The sequence below is a fragment of the Triturus cristatus genome, chromosome 5_2, assembly GCF_964204655.1.
Source record: "Triturus cristatus chromosome 5_2, aTriCri1.1, whole genome shotgun sequence".
NCBI lineage: Eukaryota > Metazoa > Chordata > Amphibia > Caudata > Salamandridae > Triturus > Triturus cristatus.
Window position 1 is genome coordinate 465,886,142 of NC_140588.1, and position 13,009 is coordinate 465,899,150.

The 13,009-nt window shown below is 40.1% G+C and overlaps 1 protein-coding gene across 1 annotated transcript in view; it reads right to left on the bottom strand.

Moving 5' to 3' along the window:
- SUGCT (succinyl-CoA:glutarate-CoA transferase) overlaps positions 1-13,009 on the bottom strand; it is a 3,154,468-nt gene that overhangs the window by 2,420,682 nt on the left and 720,777 nt on the right. Inside the window, exon 9 of the mRNA XM_085607431.1 lies at positions 4,806-4,901. Coding sequence (XP_085463557.1) covers positions 4,806-4,901 — 96 coding nt within the window. The remainder of the gene's footprint in view (positions 1-4,805; positions 4,902-13,009) is intronic.

Sequence of the window (13,009 nt, forward strand, 5' to 3'; positions counted from 1 at the left end):
ACTTGCAGTTAAAAAAACACAATTATCTGTGGAAGTATTCCTCCACTTCTTCTCCTTGGCACACCTAGTCCCAGTTCAGCAAACATTATCAACAAGACAGTCAACATCCTGTTCTTCACCCACTACACCATCCATTGCATCATTGGATCCAGGTAGACAAGAAAAGCTACATTTTGTTCTTCTCATGTGCAATATATTCCTGTGAAGAAGTGCAGTTCAAGGATCATCTGCCCAGAAATATACAGAAAGAGACCGCTAGTTGCAGGACTGACCTCTGTCTCCACGTCTCTTGGGAAACCTTTCCCAACATAATAATATAAAACACAAGATTGATGCCAGCACAAGACTGCCAAAAGAGAACTTCTGTACCAAACAGTGCTTTCCCTGACTTAGCTAAGGGCAAGGCATCTTGGCCAAAACATACCCCCCAGGCAGTAACTGCTGGCAACAACACCAGAAAACCTGGAAATGTAGCTGACGCTCCTCATTTTGCCAAAAAACTGAAATCTTGCGTGATTACCTGCTCTTGCAAAGATCTGGCAGTCTCTGTAGCCATTTTAACTCCGAAACTATTTAACCCACATCCTTTCAGTTTGTCAAAGCTTCTCATTGAAAACCCGGAGAAGAGCGGACTTCTGTGCTGGACCTCCGTGGCCTGAGGAGTTTCAAGACTACCAAGCCTCAGCAAACAGTTATGTACCTCAGAGATTATTTCGCTAGCAAGCCATAGTCAGTTTTGGAACTAACAAAGTTTATTTTGAACAATAATTGAAGAATAAGAAAGTAAAGGTTTGAGCCTGTGATGGAACCAGAAAAGAGCAGACAATTGTATGGGTGAAAACTAAAAGTGGTTATGACTCCAAAACTTGAATTTTGGGTGCAATGCGCAACTACTGGAATTGTTTATTTTAACCTTAGTAGAATGTATGCAGGCGAGAAGGTTTGTCTTTATAGTGAGTTTGTTTATTAGTAGATGATTATGCCAAAGTCATCAGCCTCTCTGAGTCAAAGAATACGGATTGACACCCAATCCTCTGAAAGGGTGAATTGAGAGCTTTAGCACCCTATCAGCTCACCCAAGGGTGTGACGCTCACACCTGCATGGCTTGCTACATTTTAGCAGAGATTCTATCCCACTGACAGTTGAACAGTGTGACAATTGTGTTTGTTATATATGATGAAAAGATGGCCTGCAGTCCAACTTGGTAGAAGACAGAGAAATAGCAACCAGTCTTGAGAGAATACAAGAAATCATAGTGCAGGCGCAGGCACACCCTGGTAAGTCTAGCTTCCCTTCTGAGTCAATTTCAGACAAAAGCAGCACTCCTGACTATTGTATTTTCTCAGCAGGAGAAGAGAGCTTCCAGACCAAGACACATGAACAACTTCAAGTTTTCACACCCAAGGTAAGAGCTGCCCTAAAAAGAAAACTTAGTAAACACCACAAGAAATGCCAAGACTGATACCATTCATTCGAACCTTACCCCAAAGATCACACAACCTAATTGGTATGATCCACCCAAAAACTTTTGTTTAATTTCTTGATTTCAACATATTAGTTCATTTCAATTCAAATATTTAAGACATGATTTTTCATTTTGATATATAGAGAACTTTACAAATATATACACTGGAATCACAAACAAACTCATAGATAAAATGCAAAATCTTTTGCGAAATACCTTACACATAAAAAAAATAATAAATAAAAAAGACATACAAGACAATTGTGGCTCAGGTTCTGTACATAATTCAATTTAAATCCAAACCTAACAGCCCTGACTACTATCGTATCAGACTATGTTGTAAATGGTTCTCAGAGGCAATGGCCAAGTAGTGACCCTACTAAAATATAATCCTTGGCACAAGCTTCTTTCCATTCTTTTGCACTGATAGCTTTGTTTCTTATCTTTTCATCCACCCAGAAGGACGGTCACACAGGTCCTCGTCAGCAGCAGGCTGGACTACGGCAACGCCCTCTATGCAGGAACCACGGCCAAACTCCAGAAGAAACTCCAACGCATACAGAACACCTCCGCACGCCTTATCCACGACATACCCCACCACACCGACATCACTGCCCACCTGAAAGACCTACACTGGCTCCCAGTCAACCAGAGGATCCCCTTCAAGCTCCTCACCCACGCCCACAAAGCACTACACAACGCCGGACCAGCATACCTCAACAATCGTCTCACCTTCTACACCCCGAACCGGCAGCTTCGCTCCGCCGACCTTGCCCTCGCCACCGTCCCACGCATCCACAGGACCTCCACCGGCGGCAGATCCTTCTCCTACCTCGCCGCTAAGGCATGGAACACCCTCCCCACACAGCTGCAACAAACCCAGGACCTGCTGACCTTCAGGAGACTTCCCAAGACCTGACTGTTCGAGCAGTAGCTGTACACCCCTCCCCCCGCTCAGCGCCTTGAGACCCTCACGGGTGATTAGTGCGCTCTACAAATGACTGATTGATTGATTGATTGATTGACCCATGCCACGCTTAAGGATTTTTCTCTAATGGTAAGGGCATCCTACTCAATCTGCTACGTGATTTTTAACACCAGGTAAATAACACAGAGAATATCTGTAATCAAGTAACCTCACCAACATTCTCGCTATTCTGGGTGTAGCTTTCAACAAACCCTCAGTCGATAACACTTTGACAAGGGGTTTGTTGTCACATCTTCATTCCACATGAAGTCCCCATTTAAAGCTCCTAAAGTGATCCAACACCCAAACCATTGCAAGTGTCTCTTTTTCAATAAAGGAATAACGTTCCTCCACTGGAGAAAGCGCTCTGAAGGCATAAGCAACAGTGTCTTCTTTCCCATCCGCATTTATCTGGGTTAAAACAGCTCCTTATCCCTTATTTCTCGCATCAGTGATGATTATACATGCAAATGTTGGGTCAAATCCACTCAATTGTTTGGCCTTACATAATTCATCTTAAGATTTTTCAAATTCAGTTTGTAAACATTCAGTCCACACAAATGTGGATTTGTTTTTTAACAACTGTCTCAAATTGTACGTTTTTTCTGAAAATCCCTGCTGAAATTTACCAAAAAATTGTACTAAATCAAAAATTGACCTCACTTCATCTTTGTTCTGAGGAGCAGGAGCATTCTTTATCGCATTCAGTAACTTTTCTCAGGTTTAATTCCCTCAGCAGAGATTTCATGCCCTAAATATTCTAACGATTGAACACCAAATTGGCACTTCAAAATCTCTGCAGTCAAAACACTGTTCCTCAACTTCAAGTATATTTCACACTCTACTATCGTCGCCAAAATTGTTAAGTACACTGGTGGTTGAATAAACTCTCTTTATTCTTAAGCTTTATTCTTAGAAGGCCACCACGTCTGTACAGCTGACGGGCGACTCTCCAACTGCCAGTATCAACATTCCACACAGAGCATGACTCACCATATGGCATAGACATTATTCCATCTGGCTTAAGCATAAACACAACAGGGAGTCATTAAACTCTGCCTGTGCTTTTTAATTTGTTTGTAAATCAAGCCCACTGACGCAAGATAATGTAACGGTGTGGACATTGAGGAGTGCAGGAATGCCCAAAACCCTTCTAAGCTAGTGTGGCAGGTCTCCTGGCAGAAATGGAGTAGGACTGGAACAATAGTAAATGCCAAAACTGCTAAAAAAACACACTCTGGCTCAGAAGGAAGGGGAGAAGTAATGAGGAAATGATAAGATAGGCATATAGGAAACTTTATTGTAATAGCATAGCTCCAGGAGAAAGTATTCCTGTGTTTATTTTTCTTGTTCCTTATCACCAATATTAATGATTAAAACTTTCTCACCTGAGCTGACTCAAGAGAATTCTAACAAATGGTATGAAGGAGATATCTTATAACTCAAAACTTTAATTAATGGAGGCAAAAGCTATCAGTTGATAAGACAGAAATGGTTGTATTGGATAATGCCACTTAGCATCTCAGAGAGTTATTACAGAGTGGCAAACTGGACAACAAACATAATTCTAAAAACTATTCCTAGGTAGGTGGCTAGTGTCACTCTTATGTAAGGTGCTACATAAAAAGGAGGAAAGTAACTCACCTAACATGCTTACATTAGAACTCTCATCTAACTATGATTTTTTAAAATAGTTTTTGTATATCATTCAGTCTACAAACAATTCATATAAGGTATTTTAAGATGATATCTCATTTCTCACAAGGCTGTAGACTACTCTCTTCCATGCCATTGACAGACTAGAGGAAGTATGATTTAGAAGTCATTGAGGCCCACAATAGGTTCACTCAGGGCAAACATTTTAAGAACGGTCCAAGTAAAAGTAAATGATTCTGAGGTAGACACTTTGAAGAAGCCAATTTACAGGTTGTTCCACAATGGCATGACTGAACCAAACTAAGGTATAAGGTGTCAAAGGAAACCATACCCAACACACTAAACAATATTTATAATAGGAACATAAAAATAACTCCAGCTGGCAAATCGAAAGAAATTGTGTAGTGTGCATAACATAAATGCTGTCGGTCAGGAGGCACTGTATATGCCATCCAGTTTCCAGGATCTTAGGTTTGCTACATACAGTCCTTGGTCTCAGGCCCTTTCAAATTTGGGGTTTTGTAAAATGACCCTGCTGATTCACTTACATTTACAAAACTGATTAGATAGTCATGCTCTGAAACCAATTTGTATAGCAAGGTTGTGTTGACCTGTTTACATTTCTCAGAAAACTCAACAAAAGTCTATTTAAAAAAAGTTAATATATATTATGTAACACATAAGCATGACAGAAAGTGTATTTGTGTTTACACTACCTGATATGGAACAATGCTGCCATGTGCAGTGCCCCATCGCTTTGCTTCCATTCCCCCATTCAGGTAATTTGCTGCAATGTGGGATAGACAAGCCACCTGTACATGGAGGCAAAGTTTAGTATTTAGAAACAAATCAGAGCCTGTATATTTCACCAAATATTGATATAAAAGCAATCAATGGACCCACTGTCATCTTTAACAAAGTTTCTAACCTGTGGACAATGTAAACACAAGTGTCCTGCTAAGAAAATCTTTGGGCCTCCGTACTTATTTTTACCAATGTAAGCTGCAGCTACATTGGTAGCAGCACGGGCAGTAAATAAGTGTACAACTAAAGGCTTGTTTGAATACATTAAGAGTAATAACTATGCCAAAGTGTGCTCCAATTGAACATGTTCACATAGGTAGAGGACATGATATTGAACTGTCCTTGCCAGTTTTCCTTTCAATGATGTTACAGCTGAGACTACTGATCTCAGTTACGTTTTTTACAATCTTTGTTAAGACTCAATTCAAAGTTGCAGCACATTAGCATTCGATGATTGAAAAAACAACTATCAAGTTCTAAAACTAGGAAGAGATGTTCAATGCTTAATTAATTGTTACACATCAGTATTCACATGTGTTAAATCAACAGAGTTGCACAGCAGTGAACAGGGGTATAACTGAAGTCGGATAGATTTTCACAATGGATAATCAAATGAGGTTCAAACAATAACAATATCATGCACCATGTCTTTTAGGTTTTTCAATGGAAACTCAGCACTTTAGTTGTATTTGGTTCCATTTCATTCTTCTCCCCATCTGATATGAACACACGATTCTGTTCATTATTTGGTAATATATAGGCCTGGGCGGTGAACTCCGCTCCGTGTGTGGAGTTTGCAGAGTTTCCTGCACTCTGCGCTCCACAGAACACACGGATATCCGAAAAACCAGAGCTGAGTTTTTTCCTCGCTTGCACTTGCCAACGTCAAGTTGGCGGGAACGAGTGAGGAAAATCCACCTTGCAGCAAAATTTCTCAATGCGGGCCGTCGCGCCCTCTTGCGCTGTGCATGGTGCCATTTGCACTGATTTTACAGCGTTGTTCAAAGACCCGGATCTGAATATCAGCGTGAACGGCATGACCATACGCACTCCGCCACTTGAGAAGTTCGCGTAGCGTGGCAGAGTTTTCCACCGCAAATTTCGCCGAGGCATATCTCTTGCTCTCTTTTCTGTTTTTTTATTTTACTCAAATTCTATATTCTAAACTAAATATATTACATTTTATTTAGATGTTGTGTGACATAAAGAAGGACTTCTACCTCACTTCCATTGGCTGATCATGTCTTTGATATCTGCCATAAAGACAGCGCGAAAGAGACGAGTGATAATGTATGAATGAAATCTAACTACTTCGAATCCTCTGGATAGCATTCCATTCCACTGTTAGGATGGGAATCGTGAGCTGACTGTGTCATACAGACTCAAGATGTAACAATGGTGAGGACCAACTAGGTAAAATATGTCTAGGGTCAATTGTGTTCCCATTCGGCAGCTGGGACAGGGAGTAGTATTTTCAGCTGGACTGTTCCTTTTTGGGGGTGGCGAAGACAAATATGCATATGTTCGGTCAATAAAAGAATACCGTGGTATATTACTGAGAGCAATTCCTAGTGATTAAGATTGCTTCTGGATTTTCCATCTATCACTTTTTTTGAGTTGGTGAGTTTCCTTAAATGGGATGTGTAGGAAGAGGACATGGCACCTGAGCTTGCGGTGCTAAAAAGAGTCAAGTCGTATCTCAGTGCTGAGGACCAAAAATGCCAACATTTTATGGAATGTTGACATACAGTGAAGATGAGGCTGGTAACATGGGGTGAATTGCTCCTTTGACATGGGTGCCATAACTGATTTATATATTGTTGGTCCCACAAGCAAGATATGGCGGAATGGCGAACACCCATTACAACGATGTACTCACTTCGCGGTGCCATCACAACGCAATATTCACATCGCGGGAACCTTTACATCGTACGGCTGAACAACGCAAGTTCTTGCATCGCAGTGTCCTTCACATAGCATGCTATTACTACGCAAGTTTGGGTAAGTAATACTTTCTTTGTTTTACATTGCGCACTACGCAAGTCTGTCCAAATAATTAATATTACATAAAATAATAATATTAATATACAAAGATTGTTATACAAATATATATATATATAAATATAAAAAAAATATACAGAAAATTATAGTATTATTAGTAGTACTTATCTTTTTCCCACGCGTTATCATTGGGTGCAATGGGTGACATTGTACTTTTTTTATTTTCACGCACAGCGATTACTACCAAAGGTTTCAACTTCCCTACGCAAGTATGGATAAGTAATAGAGTAAAAAAAAAATGATTAATTAATAGCATTAATATAGGAAGATTGTTATAAAAATATATATATATAGAGGAAAGTAGTATTAGTAGTACTTATCTTCTGGCCAATTAAATAATATTATTATTAAAACATATTGTTATAAAAAATATATATATGCATTAATTACTAATATTTATATAGAAAGATTGTTATGGAAATATATATATAGATATACAAAAAAAATATTAAGAAAATTAAAGTATTATTAGTAGTGCTTCTCTTTTTCCCACACGTTAACATTGGTTGCAATGGGTGACATTGTCCTTTTTTTAGTTTCACACACAGCGGTGAGGTTGGTGACGTGACGTATGGTGACGTCAGCGTACATTGCGTCATTCCTTCGGTCGTCGTGAGCCTGAGAAGCTGGCCGGGAGAGGTCCGTTAAGATAAGACACTTTTTACATCCAATTAAAGACATATATTTAGAACAAGGTACATCTTAACTGAAGGGGGGAGGTAATTATAAAGATTTATCGTTGGTTAATAACAAAAAAGCAGGCCCGGAGAGGTACATTGTGTTAATAATGCTAATGGTGTTAATAGTGGTACTAATGCTATATATTGATATATAAAGATATAGAATGGTATTAATTGGGCCTGATATAGAGCACATGACATTGAATGCCTTTTTTACTTTTTACAGTTGGGGGTGACACTGACGCGCATACGGACCTACGCCAGTCTGGGACTCGTCGACGCCAGTCCGTGACTCTTCGCAAAAAAAACAGCAGGTGAAACGGAGAGCTACGACAAGGTTAGGGTCTACAACTTAATTCATATTATTTAATGTACACGGGAATGGTAATATGCCACGTCTTGCTCGCTTTATTCTACGCCAATAACAATAACAAGCTTGATTTGCAAGGAATTGTACTTTCTTACAAGTATTTATTATGAATTGCTTTATTTACATGTTGATTAGACTACACAGTTTTAACATCCGTGTGACGCAAAAAAAACCTTGACATCCAGTGCAATCACAAATTTACATTTAGCATTTTCAACATATCGAGTCCAATACCAGAGTACTTTTAGCCATAATTGTAAATGGAAATTGTAATGTAAATGTACCGCTATTACAAGACAACCCCACCACACAAAAAGCCCTGGTTTCGCTGCAGCCTAATTCCAGGGAGTTTACGAGCCACAAAGAGAAAACATTGCGCGTTGTAATGGCGTGCGATATTTCTGTATGCGTCATAATGGATCGTGCTATAGGGTAAACAACATTGGCGTTGAAACGCCATGCGGTGGAAAATCGTGCGAAGTAAAAGTCTTTGCGATGTGGAAACTGCGTGCTAAAAGCCCGCATTGTAATGGTTTGCGATGTACTATCATACATCCTGGCGGAATAGCAGTAAACTCAGAGAAAAGTTCTAGTGGTTAAGACTGATTCAAGCTTTTTGGTATTTTCTTCTTTTGATGCCTTTGTGTCTGTCATCTCCATAATTTCCTCTATATTTCTGTGCAATTTTGGGTGGAATTGTGTGCATATTATGCTAAAGTCAGTCCAGTTACGGTATGCAACATTATGACTCCTTTACTAGGTGGCATACTAAAACAGTGGGTTACCCTTGCCATTGCACTCTATTAACCAATCCTAGTTTTTGTAAGCATCCTTCCCAGCAACTAACAGCAAGCCTAATAGACAGATCTCAGGTTAGAATCAGAGGTACAGACTATCCGTGAACATGGCTGAACTTTTAAACAAGAAGGTGTTTCCGAAGGACGGGTATTGATTGACAGAGGGATATATTAAATGAACGGTGAGAACAGCAAAGCAGGCATAGACAGAAATTCCCAGTCAATCAGGAAAAAAGGGGAATTTCTACTCCTGGAAAGCAAATCAGAACATAGATGGAAATTACAAACATTGTCCACCAATCAGTACACAGAGGAAAATTCCCTCCCCTGGCCAGCTAATCAGGACAAAGATGGAAATACTCTTTCTTGGCCAACCAACTAATGCACAGAGGGAAAATCTCAACCCTTGCCCGCCAACCTCATTTTGCAGGCTTTGTTCCAAATACATATCGGAGGCGAAACCTTACTCTGCAAGCTCACATGTCTGCGCACATTGCAGCTGACCTGTAAAAATATCAGATTTGTTAATTTAGTAGAAAAGGTTATTCTCATGTTTAATAAAGGGTACCTGCAGTTGAAAACTGTAAAGCAGGCTCCACCAGCAAAGAGGCCAAGCAGCCAGATGCTCAGAGCCCAGAAAAACATAGAAAATGTCAACGGGAACCAAGGAAAAAGATAGATTTTCTATACTTGAATATAGATATCTGCAAGCCTCTGAAATTAAAGATGTTAACCACCCAAAAACCCGGCATAACCCACGAAGGGACACCAGCTCTTACCTGATATCATAGAAGGTCCAAATTCCCCCTAATCACCAATAACACCAAACAGGACCACATTCTGAAATGGCTTGCTTGATGATATCCATCTTTTTGCTGTATCCCCCTTTTTTTGCTTTGGACAACTGGCATTTTTGTTTATCTCTGGAGGTCATGCTGTTCAGACCACAATTGTATATGCACCACTTAAAAGGTCACTTGTGATTACTCTACAGTTGCCCTACCTATCAGTTTGGTAAATCAAGTGTATATGAGAAATTTTTTTGCAAATTGTACGTTGTACAGCTATGTTGTGTCAGACAGAATAAAAGCATTTTCCACTGGCACCTAAAATGTAAAATTCTTCAAAGCTGCAGAGACTGATCCCAGTGAGAATAAAATAATTAAAATTCATATTCACTAACTTTGGATAGGGAAAACCATATTGGTAACATATATGTAATCTTGTTGAAAACAAAATAGCATTTGATTGGCCACATTTATATTATCTCGAGCACTGAAACCCATTTTGCAAAATGTAAAACAGACTGCCTGAACACAGTAACCACGATGAATAAAGGGAATTCACATTTCTGTCTCACCTCCTGTAATTCACGGATAACCTTTATACCTGTAGAACAGTAAGCAGTAGCACTTTTAAGGAAGGCCACAAACTAGATCATGGAAGGAAGGTAAAAATAAGATCCAGGTCTTCAGGCTCAACTGTCCCTTGAACAGCCCCTGAAGTACACCCATTTTTAGGTCGAGCATCAGCGCACATGCGCTGCCTGCAAGACCTGCTGGAACCACTCTATGGAGTGTAATTACAGCTGCTGCTTGCCATTGGTTAAAAACTCTATTGCTATTGTTTCCTGGCTCCTTATTGGCCAGTGCTCCCCATACCTCACTTCCATTTGTATGTGAGGAGCACCGGCCTACTACAGTTTCCTTACACTGTAGGTTTTTATCTTTTGGTTTACAGACTTTTTTCTTTTCTTTATTTATAAGTGCCCCATTCCATGCTTTACCGTTAATGGCGGCTGTGCCCGTTCCTTTGGATGAGCCGTGTCTAACGAAACGGGAAATAACAAGCATTAGTGCATTGTAAATGCTGTTATTTCTTTAGCCTGCAACTCTGTTTCTTTACACAAGCCACTTCTAAAGAAAGGTGTGTGGCGGCCATTAAAGAGAAAGCACGGCATGGGGAACTTTTACCAAAAAAAACAAAAACATAATTGTGAATTTCACAAACAAATGTTTTTTTTTTTTTAAAGAAAGCGTACCATGCCACACTTTCACTTTAAGAATGGCTATGGTGCTTCATTTGTTTTTTAGTGCTTCTACTCCGGTCACTTTTCCACAGTTGTGATCAATACGTTTTAACGGTGGCGAACATGGCAGCAGTACCCGGATACAGAGCCTGTCTAGCAGCAGCAGTAAAGGCTGAGTAATAAGACTTGGCACCCGTATAAACACAGATTTGTTTTTTTCGAAGGAAAGGTGAAATGAAAGCAGCCCTCGGAAAAAGTGGTCGCAAAGGGTGGGAGGGGCAAATGTTGTGTTTCTCCTTTGATTGGAATGTGTGAAAGGCTATTGTGAGCAGAGCTTGGTTTATTGACGGACTGGGCAGGAAGTCATTGTCCCCAGCCACCTCCCTCGGTTTATGGCAATTAGGTTAATGCCACTCAGCCAGCAGTACTCTTTCCTCCCCCCAAACTCTTCATCTGTAAAACCCCCAATGCTTCAGTATCAGTCTCCTCTCCGTGGTGCGCCTCGGCCTGCTAAGCGCAGTACTGCTGTCACCACAGCAGGACAATCTGTGAAATGTCCAGAAATGTTTTTTCCTTGGTGCCGTCCTTGCATCAATTGCTTCTTAAGTTTGAGTCTTTATTTTTACAAATCAAGATGAATCTCGATAAGTAGTGGGAGGAGATACTGCCCTAGTTATAAAGGATTTTTGCCCACTGTTTTGACTGTTATACCATTTGCATTTTTATAGCGCTTAGTACCATTTCTAGAGTCGTTGTGCTTCAGAATCTGAGCACCCTTTATGGTTCAGGGATACTAATTGATTGTGGTTTAGTTAAACTGGTATGTTGACATCGGGGGATAACATTGGCTCAACATCCTGTGATTCTGGGCAAATCACTGGGGGGCGTATGTATCAAACGATTTTGTATTCGCAAACGCTGCGAATCGCAAAAAAACAGCGTTTGCGAATACAAAATCGCAAAAGGAGATGTACGAGGCATTTCAGCCTCGCAATCTTAAGGAATCGCTAAATTTGCGATTTCTTAAGTTTGCGTAAGCATTTAAGAAATCACAAAATGCGATTTCTTAAATGCAATGTAACACGCACCCAAGTTGTGCGTTTTCTCCTTAAGAAATCGCAAATTACCACCAACTTCAAGTTGGTGGTAAATTGCGATTTCTTTGAAATATGCACTTTTTTGCATATTTCAAAGTGCCATGTGGTGCACATACATGCCCTTAGGGCATGTATGTGCGCCATATGTGCACACATGCTGATTTGAGGGGTGCATCAGGGTGTCATCATGACACCCTTGCACCTTTGAAAATATTCTCAATTTGCGATTAGCAAATAGCGATTCGCAAATTGAGAAGGACTTCCCATTCATTGCTATGGGCCTCCTGGCCCATAGGAATGAATGGGAAGGTATTCCTTGATTGCGATTTCGCAATTTGCTAATCGCAATTAAGGAATTTTAAGAAATCGCAAAATTTGTGTGATTTTTTAAATACATCCCGTTTTGCAATTCTCAAATAGCGATTCTCAAAAAATCGCTATTTGAGAATCGCAAATGGATATGTTGATACATATGCCCCTTAATCTCCCGGTGCCTACATAAAGTGTCCGTCTGTAATGTAACCTGTGCTTATGTAAAGTGCTCTGATACCTTCAAGTCGAGTTTGCGCTGTGAGGGGACAAGTACTAGCTGAAGGTCTCCAATCTCTGCCAGCTGCTACTCTTGGGTTCTCTACTACAGACTGTGCCTGTGAACAGCTCATATGACCAGATTATGCACAGTGTAATGTACTAGTATGTTGGGATGTACGTTACTTTTTCTCTGAACGCTGGGTTTGTAGGGAGCGCAGGCGGTCCCAGAAAAGAATGTGCTGTTTACCAGCATCAAAATACAAACAAGGTGCATTGCTTTTTAACCAGGGTATGTGAGGCAAACTAACCTTTTAAGGAGGGTAAAAAAACAAATAACACATTAATTTTTCTTTCTTTAATGTACACAACAGTTAATTTTCTCTCTTTTATGAATTTTGACTATCTTTTTCTCAGTTAAAAAAAGACAGCAATAGAGCCCATAAATTTGATTATTTGATGACATCATATTGAAGTGTAAGGCTATGTTTCTCTATCGCCGGAAGTGTTCATGGGGTTGTCCGACAGGAAAACTCACTAAAGTATCATACCAA